Source organism: Bos indicus, chromosome 4, assembly GCF_029378745.1.
Source record: "Bos indicus isolate NIAB-ARS_2022 breed Sahiwal x Tharparkar chromosome 4, NIAB-ARS_B.indTharparkar_mat_pri_1.0, whole genome shotgun sequence".
Classification (NCBI taxonomy): domain Eukaryota; kingdom Metazoa; phylum Chordata; class Mammalia; order Artiodactyla; family Bovidae; genus Bos; species Bos indicus.
Genome location: NC_091763.1, coordinates 57,368,216 through 57,392,438, shown reverse-complemented (window position 1 = coordinate 57,392,438; position 24,223 = coordinate 57,368,216). Strand labels below are relative to the sequence as shown.

Here is a 24,223-nt window from a genome sequence, read left to right as displayed (position 1 = left end):
TTGGCATAGACAGCATGAGGCAACAAGCGCCTTCCAGGGAGAGGCAGAAGCTAACATTATGACATGTTATGAGGAGCAAATGAAGGGAAACATGCTGGAAAGGCCATCAGGACAGAGACCACCAATGGCCTTTAATACTTGACCTACAGAACAATCCCCAAATCACAGGATCTTCTAAATAAGATGCATTGTGAGAAAAGTAAAAATACAAACAAAATTACAAAAGCAGCAGAAATCATCACATATAAAACCACGGTTTAAGAAATGTTTTCTTGAGAAAGATCTAATTAACTTGAGAAGGTACAGAGAAAGCTTTTCAAATGATCAGAAAATGAAAGGAAAAGGTTAATGTATCCAGACAAACCACAAAGATTAAGGGTCTAAAGTCTGGAACTAGAGTAGACTGAAGTCTACAAAAATCATAATACCAGTAAGAATCAGTAAATTCTCCACATCTCAGAACACTAGCTTAAAGGAGAATCCTTGAAGCTTGAGGCGAAAAGAACATAATTTTGGATCATAGAAGAATTACATAAATTTCTCATACAAATTCAATTTTCAGTGCTAAGAATGGACTTGCCCAAGGTAGTCTCCCCCGGTAAAATGCCAGTCATCCTTCCAGACCACTTAATGTCATCCCTAGACTAACACCATCCGAATTCATTTTTTCCTCTCCAAGATGCCTATAGCATGTGACAACTCTTAACACAATCTTCATTTTCTCTCTCTAAAATGTAAATAAATTTCCTAAGAGTAGGGGCCATATTTTACTCATACTGGTATACTCAACAGCATTTAGCTTCAATAAATTCATATTTATTTAATGCAAAATATGCATGGAGAGCCCTTAATGCAAAGAACTGTTCTTAATACTGCATAATCAAGAAATGTTTACCCAGAAAGATGTCACATTTGGTAAGCAGATCAGGTAAGGAAGTGTGTGTGTGTGCTAAGTTGCTTCAGTCTTGTCAGACTCTTTACGACCCTATGGACTATAGTCCTCCAGGCTCCTCTATCCACGGGATTCTCCAGGCAAGAATACTAGAGTAGGTTTCCATGCCCTTCTCAAGGGGATCTTCCCGACCCAGGGATTGAACACAGGTCCCTTATGTCTCCTGTATTGCAGGAGGGTTCTTCACCCCTAATACCACATGGGAAGCCCTAGGTAAGGGAGTAGGTCACTACAAAACAAAATCAAGGAACAAAGTACTATCAAAGCACACATATGTGTAATTTTTTTTTCATTCATTCCCAATCTCACTTCAAAAGCATTTTTTACTACTTACAGAAATATACTATAACACCAAAAAGACGGGTTACTGGGATAAGGGCAAAGTAATACTAATTTTTTAAAAAGATAAAGTCAGTGTATGCATGTATGCTAGGTCACCTCAGTTGTGTCTGACTCTTTGCAACTCTATAGACTGTAGCCCACCAGGCTTCTCTGTCCATGGGATTCTCTAGGCAAGAGTACGGGAGTGGGTTGCCATGCCCACCTCCAGGGGATCTTCCCAATGCAGGAATTGAACCCGAGTCTCTTATGTCTCCTGTATTGGCAGGTGGTTTCTTTACCACTAGTGCTACCTGAGAAAGTCAGTGTAGTTCACAAAAAGTTTAACAGAAGCTTAGTTAGAGGAGGGCAACAATATCATTAGTTAGAGGAGTCTCAGCAACAGTTGCTGAAGGGAAGTTCAGTCTCTCCTAACACTGAGAATTTCGAGAACTTTCTTCATGAGTGTTCATAAAGCAAATGTTGTGCGTTGAATGGACCTTCTCCTTACCCACTGCACTGTGATGAATCCAATAATGACTTTCCTGAGGATGCTTATTAATAATGACTCTCAATCTGGCCAATGACAAAGCATCACAGTACAACTCAGTATAAGCAATTTTCTAGGGAGGCAAAAGGTAGCTCTCCAGTGGCCTGGCTTGAATTAAGGAAAAGATCTAATTTCTAAAAGAATGGATAAATTACATATTCCTCAGTAATATTCCACAAATACTATTTATCAGGACTGAGTTCTGATAAGAACAAAGAAGCACAGAGCTTGAAATTGTCTCCAAAAAGAAATGGGAATCAATTAAGGGCATATTGAACTTGCTCATCAGCTAACAGGCAGGATTGCATCATCTCATGAAAACCTAACAGCTGCCTGTGGATATTATCCCAATGATAAACAGAGGAAGACTATTTTTCTCAGAAAACAGTCACCAGTCATACTCATCAACAGGGGTGTGAGGTTCCAGAAACTTAGAACCTGGCCCCAATGCTTTAGGACAACCAGTTTCCAAAGGAGGCACTCCCAATCACTTTCAAAGACTTGTTAAGATACCATCTATAAAAATAATTCATGTTGAGGAATGCTTCAAGTTATCTTTCAAGATAAACTGGCCGCAATATGTACTCTCGGGAGATGCGTGATAGAACACGCTCTACAGGATGGTCCGCTACAAACCAATAAAACATTAAGGGGCATCTGCATCCATATTAGAGAAAGTGCTATGACACCATTCTTAAACTTGACAGTAATTAGATGTTAGAAACAATTTTGCTTAAAGACTACCACCTCTTGAAACTCCCTCCCACCCCCCCCAACCCTCTAAGTCATCACAGACTACCAAGCTGAGTTCCCTGCGCTATACACATGGCTGATTCACTGCGTTATTCAGCACAAACTAACATCACTGTAAAACAATTATACCCCAATAAAATATTTTTTAAGTTAAAAAATATAAAGACCACTACCATCAAGCACCTGAATTCTTGTTTGTGGTAATTTACAATGCCAGCATAAGAAAGAACCTGACTTCTTTAGTTTCCAGGTGGGAAGTAAACTGAGAAGGGGCATATAGCCTACTTACGCAGAACTGTATTAAGATATAAAATGCAATTCCTAACATATTCCAGTTTTAACTGCTCCAAAGTATCTACTAAGCTGTCAGGAGAACATCTACAAATCCTGGTTTTGACTGTGGTACTAAGCACAGTAACTATTCTGTACAGGCACCATGACTGGGTGGAAGAGAGAAGGACACTCAAATCACAGACATAAATGTAACTTAAGAGTCTTCTGTTCCCCAAAATCAAGCCTCCCCCACCAAAACAATTTTAATAGACAAAAGCTGCACTGTTAAGAAGATATTTCCCTCAAGGCATTGAACATGAAAACTGCAAAGGCTGCTTGCTTCAAAGTTGAAATGAATTTAAAAGCTGCCATTTTTCACATTTGAGTCCAGAGTTAGGAGGAAAAAGGATCATTCTTTTAAAAAGCGTATAGACTGTGTGCCCAATCACACCAAAAACGTAGAGCTGACCAGGGTGAGGTAAAGGAGCCTGCCCTTTGAAACGGTCCTCAAGCAGTTTCACAGACCAGGCAAATTCCCTGGGTCACCTCCTATAAGAGATAGTTAGGAGAAAGCAAGAAGGCTTGGCATCTAACAAGTCTGTAACATTTGACTGTCATCTGTGAAGCTGAGAAACATAAACTAACCAAATTTCAACAAAACAGAATCTAGGTTTTCATAAGCACGAAATCAAATTCATTCCATAGATAAACATACTGAAAACTGCCCATTTTACATTTCCAAGAGTCACTTGAAGTTTTACCTGTCATTTATTTTGGATTTTTTTTCCTATTGTTTTCCTCATTACTGTTGTTTCTGACACAGTGAGATATCTACATTAAACAAAGAGTGATGGGCGTTTCAAAGGCGACATCACTTCCCATGTAAGCAGGAGTAAAGATGTGTCATTGTGGGGGACACTACATTTTGTCAAAAGAAAGACAGTATTCTGAAACAGGCAATTTCTGTTTACCTGGACTTAGGCGATTTGTTTAAAGGTAGGGAAAAGCCTGGAAAGACAAGTTTCTGACAAATTCTAAATAGCCTTGAATGTTGTGGGGTGGTTTGGGCAGTGATGATGGGTTTGAACTGAACCTGGACATGAAATTACAACATGTTATTCTTTCAGAGATTTTGAAATATCCCTTTGAAGGGATATACAAACCAGAAGACCAATTCTGGGAATTTTAAGAAAAACAGCTAACTATTTCAGAGCTTGAGAATGAAATAGAAAAAATATCCATCTCTTTTATCCTTGAGTGCTAAGACTCTGAATTTAAGTGTTCCGTACCCACAGAAGAATCCTGAGGTTGACACAGCTATAGGTTTTAGCTCATTTTAAAGGCCATTTGGATGGGAATTATATTAAAGAACATAAGAACTATTAGCACAGTTAGTTGTAGTAGTAGTATTCGCTCAGTCATCTCTGACTCTTTGTAACCCCATGGGCTGTAGCCTGCCAGGCTCCTCTGGCAGGGGATTAGCACAGTTAAATATCTCCTAACATCCAACACCTCAAAAGTAAAGTTTTGAGTTGAATCACATCCTATTTAAATATATCCACTGAAAATTATTAATTTAAACCAGTGATTATCGCCAAGTTCTAACCTATACCTTATCTCTTAATACCATCCCTTCCCCAACTTACCACTACACAAAAAAGCCAAGGATATACTTCAATTACTTCCCATGCTTATAGCAGTAATTCCACATCATTCTTATTTTTGTCTTAAAAGGCTTTGCTTGTAAGATAAAGGTTATGCTATTGAACATCAGTGATCATGTGGGCTTTCTGAGTATGGCTGTTGAATCCTTTCACACTCCATTGCCAGATGACCTTTGCAAAAATCACAATTGCAAAACACAACATAAAATGAGACATAAAGTGAGGGGACATATTTCTCTAAATATACTGACAGAGAAAAAAGAAAAAGACTGCTTTATGACTGCTAAATTTGGGCCATATTCATGGCCATCAGGATGTTTTAAATGTCTTCAGAGGTTATTTTTAAACATAATTAGTGTTTATTAAAACATGATGGACTTCTTTTTTAAAAAACAAGTAAATGACTTAAATCTTTCAGGCTCTGTTTCTATCAGAGGTCAGCAGTTCTACAGAAGTGAGGTGCCTAGCTACTGCTTCCTGTCCTGGCAACCATGGGCAAGAAGGAGGCAGACCCAGAATAGGCAACAGAAACATCCGTGGTGCCTAGGTATGTGAGGTCTTCCTGACAAATCTGTTTCAAATTGAACTTTGGGTCCTATATAATGACATGTGTCACCATTTATCACACTATAGATGTGATTTTTTATCCACCTCTCCAAGGCAGATAGTCTTGACTGGTTTGTATCCCCAATGCCTAGAACAGTACCTAGTACGTAGCAGGATTTCAGTCACTATTCATGGGAGAAAGGAGGAAAGAAAGGAAATCCAAACAGAGATCCTATATTAATATTTACCTGCATTTCATAACTTTATAATGAAAGTTATGATGTCACTTTAATTAGAAACCAACCCTCCACTAAAACCTAGATGAGACTAGACAATAGAGGAAAGAATGTTCCTCCAGTTATAAAGAGGCAATGAAAAGGCACAGATGGTATTCTGCAATCTGTTTTCAGTGAGAAAACAGCATTTCAGTCAGAAATGAGGAGATCCGTGCAGGTGACCAGTGTCACAGCAGCTCATAGCATCTAAACACCTTGTTCTCAAAGATCAGGACCTCCCTGGGCCTTAGCCCCAATCAGAGGGTGCTTAAGCGGGCCTACCAAACTGAACTAAAGCTTAAAATTGTAACATGAAGATGTCTATCATCCAGCCTTGTTTTTGACAGGTGCCCTTATGCTTTTATAGAGCTCATAGAGAAAGTATCTAAAAAAAAAAAAAAAAAAAAAGTGTGTTTACCTTTAAACCAAGAAAAAAGGCCAATGCAACATTTTTTCCTCCTTTCAGTCTAAAATCTATTCCCTAAATTTTGGCAGTGTACACACAAAATTACAACTCTTGAAAAAATAAAGTCTTTACTGAAGGAATCTCCACCAGCTTCCAGGATAGTTGAAAAGTTCTCAGAGTTCTCCCTAAATCACTCCTCTGGTGATTTAAGCTCTTTCTTGCTTGTCTCCCTGCAGTGAACAAAGAACAGCTGCTCATCATCACTCATATAATATCCTCTCATGCACGGTGAAAACCAAGAAAACAATCATATATGAAAGTGCCTGTCAAAAGACAATTCTTCTGGGAAATACTCAAGGCCTCTATGTCTATGATTTCACTGAACTTGAAGACTGTAATTAAGTCCCTATGCAGACCTCCCTTCTCTAGGCTAAATAAACCCAGTTTCTGAGACTTACATCATAGATTTCTCAAACCTTCTAATAATTTCTGTTGAATTCCTCTGGATTCTCTCCAAAGTCTATATAATAAAGTCATGACCAGAGCTGCAGGAGAAAAAGAGAACTGCCGGGCAGCCTCTTAATTTTTCATTCTTGTTTTCCTCCCTATGTGAATTCCCCTGCATGCATCTCTGCTTAGCTATCCTCTGTTTACAGTTACTAGTTCTTCCAATTTGCCACGGGTTCTTTTCTTTTTTGAATTGTAAACCTTTTTCTGTTTTTCAGAATCCTAGCCTGGTTTGGTGATACTGACATATAACGTGTCATTGATAAAAGTGAAAAACACAAGGGTAAGGACTGTGATCTGGAAGAATTATTCAGAAATCGCTTCCACAAACTTCTCAGGAGTCTGAACTAATGTGACGAAGACACTAATGAGTTTAAATTTCAAGGCTGTCATTCACTAGTTTTGAGACAGTTCAGCAAATATTGAACTACTCTGAGGATAGAAATGCCTACTTTTCAGGCTATCATGAGAAGTGACTTGAGTTAATAATGGAAAGAATATAGCAGAGGAGAACTTCCCTGGCAGCCCAGTGGTTAAGAATCCATGCTTACCCGTGTACCCCAATGTTCACTGCAGCACTGTTTACAATAGCCAGGACATGGAAGCAACCTAGATGTCCATCAGCAGACGAATGGCTAAGAAAGCTATGGTACATATACACAATGGAATATTACTCAGCTGTTAAAAAGAATGCATTTGAATCAGTTCTAATGAGGTAGATGAAACTGGAGCCTATTACACAGAGTGAAATAAGTCAGAAAGAAAAATACCAATATAGTATATTAATGCATATATATGGAATTTAGAAAGATGGTAACAATGACCCTATATGCAAGACAGCAAAAGAGACACAGATGTAAAGAACAGACTTTTGGACTCTGTGGGAGAAGGCAAGGGTGGGATGATTTGAGAGAACAGCATTGAAACATGTATATTACCATATGTGAAATAGATTGCCAGTCCAGGTTCGGTGCATGAGACAGGGTGCTCAGGGCTGGTGCACTGGGATGACCCTGAGGGATGGGATGGGGAGGGAGGTTCAGGATGGGGAACACATGTACACATGTACATTCATGTGAATGTTTGGCAAAAACCACCACATTATTGTAAAGTAATTAGCCTCCAATTAAAAAAAATAACTATAATCCATGCTTCCAGTGCAAAGGGCGTAGGCTCAATCCCTGGTCAGGGAACTAAGATCTCACATGTCTCATGGCCAGAAAAAAAAAGAAAAATTATATGATAGAATAAGAAGTACTTTGCCTTAACACTGACATGTATTTTTTACCTTTGTTAAACAACCATCCAAATCCTTGTGAGCTACTTTCACAGCACAATGGCCAAAGTCAAGAGGACTCATTCCTCCTCAGAATGAAACTCAATGTGGAGGATGCAAGGCTAATCAAACTAACAAGTCAAAGGGCTTAACTCTCCATATACACCTCACCATGTCCTGCTTTTCAGGCAGGACAACAGTAATGAGACGTAGAATGCAGACAACAATGCATAGGTTAGAAACATAGGGAAATTCAGAAAACAGTAATCTGACACGGCAAAATTAACTGAGGAGCCAAACATCTGAATCAGACTACTTACCTCAGTCATTATTGAGTATTAGCTCAAAGGCTGTGCAGATACAAATTTAACATCTCATTTTATAAATAAAGTCGATTACATTGATTTAGTGATTATCAAAATATTGATGCTTTGACTTTACCAAAATAATTTTTGATTCTAATATTTCAAAAGGGCATCAATGCTTCAACATCAAGAGGCTACATGTTATTTTAAATGCAAAACAAGATGAAAGTGTTTCAATGTTTTTAAAAATATAAGTGAATAGTAAGCAGGATAGGGCAAGAAATATCAAAATAATGCATTTTCAGTAATGACATCCCTTACATTTGGCTTCTTCGTGGGGAACTCAACTCAGCTGAAAAGCCAAAGATTTTTCTCTCTTATAGGTGTCGTATAACAACTTAACTACTGTTTCTCCAGGCATTTCTGGATATGCTTTAAAACTGCTGATTGACAAGAATACAGTTTTATCTCTAATTTTGAAAGGTCTCACAATAATGTGGAAAAAACTTTTAATCAATTATATTCTGTGTAATATAATTTTAGAAGAGGAAAACCATGTTTATGGTATAAGTAATGAGAATAACTAGCACACAGTAAGTTCTTCCATTCACCAGACATGATAGGAAGTGCTTTATAGAAATTATCTTTTTAATCCTCACAATATCCTTACCAGAGATGGATGCAGAAATGGAAGTTTAAAGGAGGTGAGTCAGGATGACATAGCTAAAGCTAATACTGGAGAATATCTGAATCCAGATACAAATCTCAACCCAATACAGTTCTGGTCATGAAATCAAATTAGTAGGTCATGACCAGCATGTCGTTTAATAGGATGTGATAGAACATGCTATCAATAATTACATCTGGAACACAGGCATAAACCTGAACTGTCCCGAGCAACCCAGAAGGCATCATATATGGCTTTAGAAACAAACTAAAATTTGTCTATCAAACATGGTGTGGAAAAATATGTTCAGTGATAGACATTTTTTTAAACAAGGCAGAATAGTTTGAACTCACACATAAAGCTATTTATATAAGCAAATAATATCTATGCTGTGATTTTTCCCTTTTTTCCCAATATTTACATAATTTAAACACAAAACTACCAGAGCAGTAGGAGGAAAAAAAAATATATGCTTCATTCACAGGAAAGAAATATCAAGACCTTGTCAAAGGTACTCAAAGATTTCTCAATATTTTCCAGTTTTGACACCAAAACTGGCAAGGACAGATTCCAACTAAATTGCTGATACTGTGAAATAACACTCACCAGATGCAAGCAACATTTAATGCAAGTGACAGTTTCTATAAATATAATTCGAAACTAATATTAGTACTGAAAGAACTTGGCTGAGAAAACTAAAAAAAGAAATCTTTCACTTTTACATGTAATTTTCTCAGTCAGTATTTCAGGTTAAATGTTAGTCCAGGTATTTCTTACTCCAGCTAAGTGTTGTGTAGCAGTAAATGAACTTTTCCATCAGTGAGAAAACAACTAATATTTTAGCCCATAAAATAATTATGTAAATTTAACTGGTTTATACTGGCATCCTTAAGACTCTAAACATCTGTTCAATACAGGTTTTTCTTATAATACATAAAGTTTCCAGGTGCATATTACAGCTTTTCCCAGCATATTTTTAACATGATGGCTTTCTCCTTTACATAAGAGACTTTTAAGATATGACCCATGTTGAGGTACTGAAGTTATTGCTCACATCACCATCTGCTCATAAATATTTTCACCTTAAACTCTAGAGCCTTCATAACTACATCAAAAATTATTTTCACACAATTTGGCACTTAATTATATATATTAATATCTCATATACCTGAGGTCACCAATTCAAGATCATGAAAAATAAGGACAAAAGGTGAGAACCAAAAAGGAGATGAAAGAGTGGTCAAGTTGGCAAAAAATCTATCACAACACCTATGCACTGAACTAATAATGGTACAGAACCTAAGGCCTTCACTCTCAACCTGTGTAGTCATAATTCGGACACAACCTAGGCCAGGAAAGAGTACTGGTTCACCCTTTCCCTCCACAAAAGATTAGAATAAGTGAATTAGAACATAGTCACAGATTGTCATCAGGAAGCATGCTGAGAAGCACATAATATGAAATCTGAGTTCAGAAACAAGTGAAGGAAAAATCTTGTAGCTATTCACAAGTCAAAATAAAGAAAACAGGGACTCTCCCACCATGCTGATGGGAAGATAAACTTGTGCAACCATTCTGGATATCAATTTGCATACACTTGATATGTGTGCGCGCGTGTGTGTATTTGATTCACATATATATACACCTTACCATTCAGAGATACTTTTATACATAGTCACAAGGAGCCATATAAGACAGTGTGTTGTCAATGTTTTTTTATGCTAGTAAGCCTAAGCAACAAATAATAGGGGATAGAATAATACAAATATGGCACATGAACAAAAATTAACTGCCAAACAGGACTTAGACCTAAATGTAAAACCTACAACTATAAAATTCCCAGGAGAAAACTTTCATGACCTTTGAGTAAGCAAAGATTTGTTAGAAAGGATGTAAAAAAACACTAATAATAAGAAAAAATGGACAAATCAAAATTTAAAACTTCTACTTCTCAAAAGAAATTTTAAAAATGAAAAAGGTGAGCCACACAATGATAGAAAATATTTGCAACACATGTATCTGACAAAGCACTGGTATCCAGAAATAAAGAATTCTTGTAACTCTAAAACAGATAAGCCAACTTAAAAAACAGCAAAACAAATCTAAAGAGACACTTCACTAAACAAGACATAAGATGACCAATACACATATGAAATGATGCTCAACATTATAATTTATCAGGAAAACAAAAATTACAACCACAGTGAGATGCCAATACACTCCACTAGAATGGCTTAAAATTAAAAACTGGTAAAACTGTACATTTCACCAGAGAGGATATACAGATGGCAAGTTAAGTACATGAAAAAAATGTTCAATACCACTAGCCATTAAGGAAATGTAAATTAAAAACTAAATGATGTAGTATTACTTAATGATTACAATGGCTAAAATAAACAATAATGTCAATAGCAAATGTTGGCAAGGATGTGGAGAAACTGGACAAATCATACCTTCCTGGTGCTGGTAGGACTGTAAAATGGTACAACCACTCTGAAATATAGTCTGGTAGTTTCTTAAAAAAATAACAAAAGCAACAACTTAACATATACTACTGGGCATTTATCCTAGAGAAATGAAAACTTATGTCCACATAAAGCACATACACATTAGTTCATAGCGTTTTTTGTTTTTTTTTTTTTGCCAAAGCCAAAAAGTGGCAACAATTCAAACGTCTTTCAACAGGTAAATCATTATATCTGTATCACTCAGTAATGAAAACGAAAATAACTATTGATACATACAAGTCAATACCATAGGTAGATATTAAAGGAATTGTGTTGAGTAGAACCAGCTAATCTGATGGGACTGTAAGTATATTATTACATGCTAAGTCACTTCAGTTGTGTCTGACTCTTTGTGACCCTATGGATTATAGCCCACCAGACTCCTCTGTCCATGGGATGCTCCAGGCAAGAATACTGGAGTGGATTGCCATTTCCTACTCCAGGGGATCTTCCCAACCCAGGGATTGAACCCGCTTCTTTTATATCTCCTGCATTGGCAGGCAGATTCCTTTCCACGAGAGCCACCTGAGAAGCCTCTATTATTACATTTACAGTTATATAGCATTCATGAAAATCTATAGGAATGGATAATAGGTTAGTTTTTTTCTGCATGATTTCACAAAGGGAGTGAGAAGAGATGGAGGAAGGGAGGAAAAGGGGATATGTGTGCCTCTAACAGACTAGTGTGAAAAATCTTAGCAGTAATGAGATAGTTCTGTACCTTGAGTGCAGTGGTAACTACATGAATCTAACCATATAAAAATCCCATAGAAATACATAGAAATTACACAGAAAGTAGTTTATGTAAAGCTGGCATACAAAGGACCTCCTGTGTTATTTCTGCAATTATAACTCTATAACTATTTCAAAATAAAAAGCTGAAAAAGGCTGATAAAACCAAGAGTTGTCAAGAATGTAAAGGAAGCTGAATTCTTACTCATTACTAGCAAAAGTGCAAAATGACACAAAACCTTTGTAAAACATTTTAACAATTTTTTATAATGTTAAATATATACCTATCACAAGACCCAGAAAGTTCATTCCTAGGTATTTGCCTAAGAGAAATGAAAACATATATTACTACAAAGAGGTATGCATACAGTTCCGTGCCAGCTTTACTCATTCTTGCCAAAAACTGGAATAAACCTGAATGTCCATCAACAGATGAACAGATACACAAATAATGGTGTATCTATTCAATATAAAACTACACCATGATAAAAAAGTGAACTGCCAACTCAAGCAACAGTAAGAATGAATCTCAAAATATGCTGAATAACAACAAAAGCCAAAAGCAAACTGCATGTATAATAGGACTCCATCTATAAAAATGCAATACAGGAAAAATGCATGTGTTGTGACACAAAGATAAACGTTTTCTTGGGCCATGGGTAGGATGAGTGGGAAGGGGTGCAGGGTATCTCTGGGGGTGAAGGAAATGTATGTATTGATTGTGGTGTTGGTTACAGGGATATATTCATGTGTTTAAACTCAGTTAACTATGTATTTTAAATGAACTTATCACACAGTGTATATTACCTCAAAAAACTTGATGTTTAAAATGTAGTATATGCTCATAACAGAACATCAAGTAGCAATTAAAGGTCATGAATTTGAAGTATAAATGGCAACACGGAAAGAACCAAGTGAGGTTTACAGCAGAGCACCTTGTATGCCGAGAGGGGTGGGTCGCTGCAGCGGCTAAAGGTGTGAACTCCAGAGCTGGATGAGCCGAGCTGAAGCCCTGACCCCACACATGTGCGGTATGTACCCGTGGGGTATTACTTAGCCTTTTGTGACAACAGGGATAAAAATATCTAACTTGCAGGGTTATTGTAAACATTAAATAAATTCGTGTTTGAAAAAGATTAAAATGGTATCTGAAATATTAAAAGTGTTATGTGTTTGTTAACAATAAGTAAATACAATGAAACAAAAACAGCATAATCCTTTTTCAAGGATACATATATATCAAAATAAGCTGAAGGAGAGCAAATTATAAGGACAACCACTAAATACATGGATACTTACAGTGGAATGTCAGGAATGCAGGCAATAGAAAAAAGTAATTAAAATAAAATAGAGGCTATGCACTGAGCAATAACAAGAATTGCCATGAGCAAACAAATTCTATACACTTAAAGGAAAAAGGGGAACAAGTACAATCAAAAGGGAAAATTATTTGGACCATACTTGATTAAAGGAACAGTCTACAGATTTCCATTGTTTGTCCTGAATTACCAGAGCCATAAACATCAGGTCGCTAATAATGACAGTGAGACTTTATCAAGAAGATGAGAGACAAAGAAGAAATAGAAGGCATCAGGCTAGTGTACAATTCAATACAAACACACACATACACACCCAAGTGCCAAGTTTGAAAGAGTTTCCATCATGTTCAACAAGTGAAATGTTCTAACAAGTTTTAGAGCATCTTTATTCATAATCGCCAAAGCTTGGAAGCAAGCAAGGTATCTTTCAATAGGTAAGTGTGGAAATAATCTGTACATCCATACAATGGAATATGAACTATCAAGCCATGAAAAGATATGGAGGAAACTCATAAGCATATTAGTAAGTGAAAGAAACCAATTTGAAAAGCTACATATTTTATGATACCACCTGTATAACATTTTGGAAAAGGTTTAAATATGAAGATGTAAAACGGTAAGTATTTGTGAGTAGTTGTGGGGAGAGAGAAATGAACAAGCATAGCAAAGAGATTGTAGGGCACAGAAACTGTTCTGTATGATACTGTAGTGGTAGAAACATCATCATACATTTGTCAAAATCCATAGAATCTAAAACCCCAACACCAAACTGTAAGGTAAACTCTGGACTTGTGTGATAACAATGTGTCAGGGTGGCTTCACTGACTGTAACATGTACCACTCTGGTAGGGGATGTTAACAGCAGGGGAGGCTTTGGGGGCCAGGGAGGGAAGGAGAAAACGTGTCGGTATTCTCTCTTCTTTCTGCTCAATTTTGTTGTGAATCTAAACCTGTACTGGAAAATAAAGTCTATTAAAAAAAATTAGTTGGACATATTGGTGTGGGTCTATTTGCAGGTTCTCAGCTCTGTCCCACTGATCATTTTCTATATTTATGTATCTCACCACAAATTTGAAAGCTATATGCAGACAACTGTCTACAGTGCTGAAGTGCTGATACACAGCAGTAACCCTTAAGTAGTTGTCAATCTTATTTAATAACAATCACTGTATACCTACTAAGTGCTAAGCATTCTGAACTCCACATCAAAAAAATAATCTTCAGAATGCAACAGAGAATTAAGTGGCCAATATAAAATCAAGAGTCTGGCAAGTCCAGGAACAAATAGAAACTACTAACAGTGGGATTTCACCAGAATATTCTTTAAAAGCGTAGCTGAAGCAAAGAAAAATGAAATGTATGCTTCTATTACTGTAAAAAGACAAAATAAAGTGGTTCTCATGAAAAAGCATAAAACTTATAAAGTAAGTTTACTGTGGTTTCTGATCATAAGCAGCAGGCACTCAAAAGAGGAACTCCAAATTTGAATCAGATGCTGTTATTGTTTTTAAATAGATTCCTACAACTACCATGCAAAAAAGACTTGCATGAGTTGTGTTTACACACAGGATTTTACTGCCAGCCAGGGCCCATATTCAAGAGAAGTGGCAACAAAAGGATGAAGAGCAATCTGCAGGTATGAATAAGCAGTTCTGGCATCCTTGCTGACAAAATTACAGTAACTACAAGCTATGAAAGGACCTCAACAGGTGTTCAGGTGTCTGAAATAAAAGCTGAATGGACCCTGGAAAAAACAGTAAAGTGTACTTTGAAGAGTAAAATAGTAAGATATGTGTAGATACATATATATGTGCATCTTACGTATTCTTAGATGGTGGTCTCAGCTGAGAGAGTGACACAGGTCCCCCAAGATCAGGTCCTAGACATATAAAGTCAAATTGTAGGTATCACAACCTAAAGAAGGCATGAGTAACAGCCTGCATGCAAAGCCCAGGGGGATTAATGTACAGCTGTGCAGAGCTCCAGCATCCTGTTTGCATATAGCATCACCTGAAAGCCTTCCTAAAAGTACAAGACAAATATCCTGTTTCTGAGCAGTTAAATCAGAAGAGCAGTTAAATCATAATAACAAATATCTTGTTTCTGAGCAGTTAAATCAGAATAATGGGCCATACATTCTCTAGTGATCAGCTGAAATAATGGGGTTTTTCTTTAATTAAACTTATTTTGAAACAACTGTAGATTCATATGCAGTTGTAAGAAATAATACAGATAGATGCCATGTACCCTCTGTCCAGTTTCTCTCCGTGGTAATATCTTGCAGAAGTGAAAGTAAAAGTATTAGTCACTCAGTGGTGTTTGCCTCTTTGTGACTCAGTGGACTACAGCCCTCCAGGCTCCTCTGTCCATGGAATTCTCCAGGCAAGGATGCTGGAGTGGGTTGTCATTTCCTCTTCCAGGGGTCGAACGCAAGTCTCCTGCATTGCAGGTAGACACTTAACTGTCTGAGCCACTAGGGAAGCACTTATTAGCAAGGTGAAAAGACAGCCTTCAGAATGGGAGAAAATAATAGCAAATGAAGCAACTGACAAACAACTAATCTCAAAAATATACAAGCAACTCCTACAACTCAACTCCAGAAAAATAAATGACCCAATCAAAAAATGGGCCAAAGAACTAAATAGACATTTCTCCAAAGAAGACATACAGAGGGCTAACAAACACATGGAAAGATGCTCAACATCATTCATTATCAGAGAAATGCAAATCAAAACCACTATGAGGTACCATTTCACACCAGTCAAAATGGCTGCGATCCAAAAGTCTACAAATAATAAATGCTGGAGAGGGTGTGGTGAAAAGGGAACCCTCTTACACTGTTGGTGGGAATGCAAACTAGTACAGCCACTATGGAGAACAGTGTGGAGATTCCTTAAAAAACTGGAAATAGAACTGCCTTATGATCCAGCAATCCCACTGCTGGGCATACACACTGAGGAAACCAGAAGGGAAAGAGACACGTGTACCCCAATGTTCATCGCAGCACTGTTTATAATAGCCAGGACATGGAAGCAACCTAGATGTCCATCAGCAGATGAATGGATAAGAAAGCAGTGGTACATATATACAATGGAGTATTACTCAGCCATTAAAAAGAAAACATTTGAATCAGTTCTAATGAGGTGGATGAAACTGGAGCCTATTATACAGAGTGAAGTAAGCCAGAAGGAAAAACACCAATACAGTATACTAGCACATGTATATATGGAATTTAGAAAGATGGTAACAATAACCCTGTGTACAAGACAGCAAAAGAGACACTGATGTATAGAACAGTCTTATGGACTCTATGGGAGAGGGAGAGGGTGGGAAGATTTGGGAGAATAGCATTGAAACATGTAAAATATCATGTATGAAACGAGATGCCAGTCCAGGTTCAATGCATGATACTGGATGCTTGGGGCTAGTGCACTGGGACGACCCAGAGGGATGGTATGGGGAGGGAGGAGGGAGGAGGGTTCAAGATGGAGAACACATGTATACCTGTGGCAGATTCATTTTGATATTTGGCAAAACTAATACAATTATGTAAAGTTTAAAAATAAAATTTAAAAAAAAATAAAAATAAAAAATACATAAATTTTTTTTTAATTAAAAAAAAAAAAAAACTGTAGCTCAAATTCATAGCCAAGAAGCTCACAGTGATACAGACAAGATATAGCAGGATTCCACCGCTACATGGATCCCTCCTGTTATCCATTCATAGGCATAATCTCCTCCTTCCTCTTCCTACCCCTAACCCCTGGTACTGACCCCTGGCAACCATAAATGTTCTCCACGTCCTAAACTGTATTTTCAAGACTGTTCTATAAATGGAATCATTCGATATGTGACCTTTGGGGATTGGTTTCTTTCACTCAGAATAACTGCCTCAAGACTCAGCCCAGGTGTCTCATGTATCATTCATTTTTGGTGCTGAATAGGATTCCATGGTACACGTGTGTCACCATGTAACACTTCACCTTTGAGGGACACCTGGACTATCTCCAGTTTGGGCTGGGACATTCAAGTACCGGTTTCTGTATGAACATAAGTTGTCATTTTCCCTGGGATAAATGTCTAAGAGTGCTTTTTCTGGGTCATACAGTAACTGCTGTTACAGTCATAAGAAACACTGCACTGTTTTCAGAGTGGCTGTAACAGTTTATATCCTCCCCAGAAACATGTGAGGGAGGCAGTTTCCTCACATCCTCGTTGGTATTTGGTGTTCTTTTGTACTTCAGTCATTGTGACAGGTGTGCAGTATTAACTTACTGTGGTTTTATCAATAATTTACTTTTCCCTAATAGAAAATGATGCCATTAGAGACAAGCACCTCTTTTCAAGTATTTATTTGCTCTGTGATGAAATGTTTCTTCAAGTTTTTTGCCCATTTCCTAATTGGACTGCGTGCTTTATAAGCTACATTTCGAGTTATTTACATATTTTAGACACTAGTTTTTTTGTCAGGTAAGTCTCTTGTAAATATTTTCTCCTAGTCTGTAACTTATCTTTTCATTCTCTTACGCAGGTCTTTCACAGAACAAATGAGATCAAATTTATTGACTTTTCCTTCTGTGGATTGTGCTTTTGGTAATATAGTCTATTTACCTAGCCCTAGATCCTAAAAATCTCATCCTGTTAATTCATTTTTTCTAAAACTCTTTTACTTTTATGTTTTGCATTTAAGTGCAAATGATTCTTTTGGAGTTAATTTTATTTACATTAAGAGTTTCACGTCAATTTCATTATTTTATCTGTGAATGCCCAGTTGCTCCATCACCATTTGCTGAAATGGTTATCCTTCCCCCATTGAATTGCTTTTGCCCTTTTGTTAAGTTCAACCTGTCAAAATTCTCTGCAGGTCTTTTTCTTGGGCCCATATTCAGTACCACTTAGTTATGTGTCACTGTTCTGATTATAGTAAGCCTTAATGAAAATAGTTATAAAAAAAATAGGTCATGCCAGTCGTGTACTTAAAAACCAAGTTTCCAAGAGCTCCCTGTTGCACAGAAAAATGATATCCTAAGTCCTTATCCAGACTCACAGAACCTTACAAAACCAGATCCCATACAGCTTTTCACTTTGTACCTTATACTGCTCATGCCCAGGCTGCTATTCATTTCCACCATCAGTCTGCTCTTGTTTTCTGAGTACATCTTAGAAACTTTACCAGAATGCTCTTTCCCAAATTTTCATAATATTTTTTTTTGTCATCAGTTCTTAACTTATCATCTCCCTTAAAAAGCCATATGTACATATGTTCATTCAGTTCTGACAACATCCTAAAAGGTTTTATTATTGTCCTCATTTTATAAGTGAGAAAACTAAGGCACAGACACACTGACTATCTAACCGAGGTTACCCTTGGTTTGAAACGGCAGTGCAAGGATTCAGCTCAGGCGGTTTATGTGCTTAGTCATCATACTAAAAAAAGAGGTGAATTAAAAGACTGTTGTGTTTTTTTTTTTTTTTTTTTTCCTGTTTGGCTTCTCTGATAGAGATTATGACAATTGCCAAAATCTTTATTACTTAGCACCTTTTATTTGATTACTTGTAGTTCTAGCTCCAAGGAAAAATATTGCTATCTCAGGAAAGGGTATGACACAGAACAAATTTTAAGAGAAGTTCTTCAGTGTGACTCACTTGTGAGATAATTACAGGGCTGCCACATTTCCAGCTTTTCACTCGACTCCAGTGACCTAAACCCCAGATAAAGCATTCACTAAATTTCCCCCTCAAACTTAATTGGATCTTAACAACCTTAAGAGAGCTGACTATACTGTCTTCTAAAGATGCCCCTATATAAACATCAATTGGAAATCTGAAACAATTCAACTTTTGAAACCAGTTTCAAAATGTGAGACCAGACATAAACTTTAAAAAGCCCAAATGCATTTCTAAGTAAACATTTTCTGCTTTGATTGCCTTGCTCTGCTCCTTACTAAGCATCCTCAAAGTACTGCTTTTTTTCCCTTAAGCAAACTATAGAAATCTGAAAAATTAAAACATTTACTACTTATAAATTACTTCTGTAAATATTATCAGCTTCAAGTATGACTATGTCCTCAATCATTCCTTCAACAGAAATGACAGATTCACAGCAAAGAATCTCTGGCTGAAAAAATTAAAAAGCTCAGCCTTGTAAAGCAAATCTCTATGTACTTGCACACACTCACTGTTTGGAAGCAGCCAATATCTATTATTTATTTCTGCAATGTCTTTCCTTATCTCTAGAAAGTGCTTGGGGATTTCAATTCTATGATTGTGACTATGCAAAGTTAGGATATCCTGTATTTTATTCTATGACACTCCTTTCTAATTTGGGGAAGAAATAACTTACGTTTGAATCTCCTGTTCCTTACAACTATACCTGATCCCTTTGTCAGAAATAGTAACGGCATAACAGAGGCAATCTTTCACATCTGGGTAGACAGTTTTTGAATATTAAGCTTCCCAAAGATATGGGCTTCTCAAATTTGAGAATTTTTTTTAAAAAAGAAACACACACAATAAAGCAATCTCAGCACCTTCCCAAGGGTTCTTCACAAATGGCTTTTGATGAAGCCTCATCATTATCCATGCAATAAAAGAAAAAGGTGTGAGAGAAGGAACAGGGTTGAGGGAACAGCTATAAAAACCACAATCTCCCCCAAAAGAGATTTAGTCAGAAGAGAATAAAACATTCTGTTGGATACTCTAATCAGCAGCTATGTAAGGAAGAAAAAAAAAAAAAAAAAACTTAAAAGTTAACCTCAGACATTAATGGAAAGTTTATTGCATCAGGAAGAAAATGAATTCCCATACAGTATTAACTTCATACATTAAAATGAATTGAAGAAACTTATTATTCAAAAACAAAGAATGGCCTTTGGGAAGCTCTGCTGCCTAAAAGGATTTAATGGTCAAAGCTTGTCTGGATATTATCATGAATTAAACTAATGAGAGGATGAAGATATTGTTAACAGGAGAGGAGCTCTCCTGAAATGCTAGCCTTGCCATTTCTGTCATATGATGAGAAATCAATGACCAAATAAAATGTGCAGCTAAAGCTATTACAGAAAATAAATGCCACAGTATTTATGGAGATAGCTTTTTCCAAAGCAAAAATATACTCGGGTGGTAGGGTGGAGAAAGAGAAAAACACTCTGGAGAAGAGAATGACAACCCACTCCAGTAGCCTTGCCTGGAGAATTCCATGGACAGAGGACATATTGTGCCACAAATGGGAAGGAAATTAAGGCCCTGAGAATAAACTGGGAAGAATCAAAAGGTAATGTTCAGTCATTTGCATATTGTGAGCCAAAATACATATACCTTTATATACATACACACATGCATATATACATACACACACACACATATGTGTGTGCATAGATGTATAAATTTTAAATGTATACTTTATTCAATATTTTACATTATAATAAATATAGGATATATGTATATTTTCAGAAAAAAAGATCAGGAAACAGAACAAACTATCTGGCCATCAATATCCAAAATCAAAATAATGCACATGTAACTTTAAAAAGCATGAGAGAAGGACCATATAAAAAAGCTTAAACATGACCCTTCCTATTTTTCCTTTAAAAAAAAAAAGTAATCTAAGAACAATGATCTACATGACATCCATAAAAGGAAAGCCCCAGAAATAAGAGTTTGAAAGTATGACTAAGAGAGAGTCTTCTATTGAGGAAGGTGGCTCCATATTGCAGATGTTGGCTGTGAAAGGAAGTAGAAGAGAAGAGCTCCATGACAACTGTAAGAATACAGGAAAAAAAAAAAATCGTTCTACTGTGGGAGGTTGTTTTCTTTGGTTGTGCTATGAAATGGGGTCTCCAGAGGGTGGCAAGGTGGGTGAAAAGGGGAGTGGAAATTTGGTTATGGAAAAAAAAAATCAGAGTATGATTAAATAAAGAAGAGGGACAGGTTATTGGAAAAGAATTGGTATTTTGTCAGCAACTTAGAACAGTATAAAGGAATTTCAGGTCTTTAAAATACTCACTTCCTTAGGGTTAGAGTGACAAATTAATTGTAAAATTATTAAATGCATATTTATTAATTTATTCGGTGGGTATAGCTCATAAAGACTGACGAACTTGCAGACACTGAAGCATCAACTTTCAGGAAAAAGCTGAGAACTAAGTCCTTGAAACAACAGCCTCCTGAGACTGCCACTACCCTGGATGAGGTCTCCATTCCATTGGTGTCTACCTGCAGTGTTTTATACAAAAGGTACTTGAGAATTTATGAAGCAGCTTCTAGGGAAAAGTGGTGAAAGAAAGACTAAGATAGGAAAGAGGATAGTAGATACCTTCTACAAGTATCAAAAATTTCAGGCATATAGATCGCTAAATATCATCAAGTATAATAAAGGAGTATGACAATTTTCACAGATTGATATTCTTGTTTAATTAATGAAATTGACTTAGATCAAAATGCGTGTAATGACTCTTTTCTTTTTCTTCTTCATTTTATTTAACATTCCAAAATTTTCCAAAGTGCATGTCTATAATTTGAATAAGAAACAATCATTTAAAAATTCTGGCACAGGTCTGACTTGACTGGCATTAGCATGAACACATTTTCAGAAGGATTTAAAATCTTCTCATTTTTCTATAGGGAATCATATTGATGATACTGGGATGGAGTTTTTTCTTCTTTAATTCAGAGAAGAGGCTACAGGTGCTATAATGATGGGCTCTTCTGATAAAATAATGTGGCAAAGCTGATCTCTGGAGTGTAACTCAATTACAGGGATGGCATATATGGACAAATACTACATTTAATCTTCAGCCTAACTAATGATTTGGAAAACCTGTAAGTGTTCTATTGTTGATTCCTTTGATACTCCTAGAACTAATGCCTTTTCATAATTGACACAGGTTTTAAAAATATTTTTCCCTTTACTGTTTTAAAACTAGCATAAAAAATAGAACTTTTTCTTTTATTCCTCTCAGTCAAAATTACAGAGATTGCTATTCTTGCTACAGAGTATCCTTCAATTCGGTGCCCCCAAACTTCCTTCTAAGCAAAAGGCCTGTTTCTGAAATACAGGCCTACTTTCAATGTTATAAAAAATCTAAGCAGAGGAAGCCAAATTTGGGCCTTACCAAATTCAAATCTTTTCCTTACAAAGAATAACATTACATCACCCATTCTTCGCCAGGAAAAATGTTCTTACATATTTTTCACCTCTTTTTTTAAAAGGGTGCATTGGATTTTATATAATTTTACTTCAACAATGTTGATTTTCAGTGATGAAAAGACATTTAAAATACCCATTGAGAGAAGCAAATTTACAAAAAGAAAAGGTAAGTGACCTAGAATTGCCCCACAGAACTTTGTTTCTGACAGTACTGCAGCACTTACCACACTGAGCTGTGGTTTCTTTTGCCTTATCTATCTTTCCCAATTCAACACGAGAGTTGGGAGAAGGCAAAAAATACACTTCACTCATCTTTGTACCCAAACTAGCAAAGGGACTGAAATGTAGTTATAATAATTGATCTAAAATTTTCAGATGCAATTTCAGTTACTTCATCTTCAGAGATTCCATATGACTCCATATTCCATATGACTCCATCTTCAGAGAATCTATCAGATCACAAATTGGTATTAATCTTCTACTTAAAATTCATTTAACATCTCTCCCACCAATTCACATGATGGCACATGGCCCCCTTTTCCTCTTCTACGTGCTGAATTCCTACACATCCTTCAAAACCCAGGACTGTATCCTGTACACAATACACGTTTGTGCATGTATGTGTGCATGCATGCATGCATGTTCCCCATTGTCTACGTACACAGACAATGAAAACCCAAGGGTTATTCATCTCTGTGTTCCTACCAGAATATCTATCACATAATAGACTACCGAGAAATGCTTATTGAATGAAATGATAGCTGATACCTAGCAAGTTTGCTGTTCCTTGATCTTGATTAAAAATAGAGCCAATTATTCTCAGTTGGGCTACAAGTTGGCGCTAGTGGTAAAGAACTTACCTGCCAATGCAGAAGACATAAGAGACATGGGTTCGATCCCTGGGTCAGAAAGACCCCCTGAAGGATGGCAATGGCAACCCATTCCAGTACTCTTGCCTGCAGAATCCAATGGACAGAGGAGCCTGGAAGACTGTAGTTCATAGGGTCACACAGAGTCAGACTTGACTGAAGCGACTTAGCATGCATGCATTCTCAGTTGTTTGAAGTGATTTTGATGTGAATTTTGGGGAACTGGACAAAGCACAATTAACTGCCAAAGTCTGTTACTAATTTAGTTGTAAGGTGGCTAAGATCAGAATCTACAATCTCATGAAAGCAAATGGAAAGAAAAAGGCAAGCAAAGCACAGTCTATCACCCTTCTGCTATAAGTCTTTCATGGTTAAGTGGAACTCACAATCAACTGGCTATTTTTTTGGACCATGCTCTTAATCAGCAGTCTCTGATTTCACAGAACACAATTTCCCATGGACTGAAGGGAGGGAGCAATTTGGGATGATTTGAGTATATTTTATTGTGTACATTATTTCTATTATTATTGCATCAGCTCCACCTCAAGATTATCAGGCATTAGAGCCTGGAGGCTGGGGAACCCCTGTGCTAAACAATAGTCACATTGGATGTTGACCGCTCCTATCTTTTATTTCAGGGAGTAATGATCAAAGCTCTGGACCAATTTACCCCACCAATTTGCTGATGTCTAACTTTTATCCCTCAGGCTGAATTAGTGAAAATGAAGTTAACAGGATTATGAGCCTGCTACCCTCAGCAAGATGAAAAGAAAAACTGTATGAATTATCAGAGTACACTAGCATTATACTTTCAAAACATATGTTTATGGAATTGATCACTCATTATTAAAAGAGCTTTTCTGGTATTTAAAGAACTGATTAACTGTAAGAAGTATTTTTTTAAAACATTTTTCATTTAGTTCTTAGTTTATCATTTTAGTCCATTTTTCACATGTGAATAAGATGGAAAACTCAAAAAAGGAAAAGAAATAGCATATACCCATCATCTTAAACTATGTTACAAAAACTTAATACATTATAATGTTTAACCCTAAAAAGTATTTTATTGATATATCTCACAATTTAAAGATTTTAATATTTTTAAACATTTGTTTATTTGGCTGAGAGATATATCATATGTGTTACTATTTGGTGT

General features: G+C 36.6%; 1 protein-coding gene across 4 annotated transcripts in view; it reads right to left on the bottom strand.

Annotated features, from left to right (window-relative positions):
* Window positions 1-24,223, bottom strand: part of IMMP2L (inner mitochondrial membrane peptidase subunit 2) — a 956,525-nt gene that overhangs the window by 667,528 nt on the left and 264,774 nt on the right. The window contains exons 5-6 of one of the 4 annotated variants that reach the window (XM_070787259.1): window positions 23,059-23,188; window positions 2,602-22,647 (exon numbers count right to left, since the gene is read on the bottom strand). The exons of 2 other annotated variants lie outside the window; for them this stretch is intronic. In XM_070787259.1, coding sequence (XP_070643360.1) covers window positions 22,639-22,647; window positions 23,059-23,188 — 139 coding nt within the window. In that variant the 3' untranslated portion in view covers window positions 2,602-22,638. Of the gene's footprint in view, window positions 1-2,601; window positions 23,189-24,223 lie in introns of those variants that run through there. One more of the 4 variants, XM_070787258.1, reaches the window with a different exon arrangement.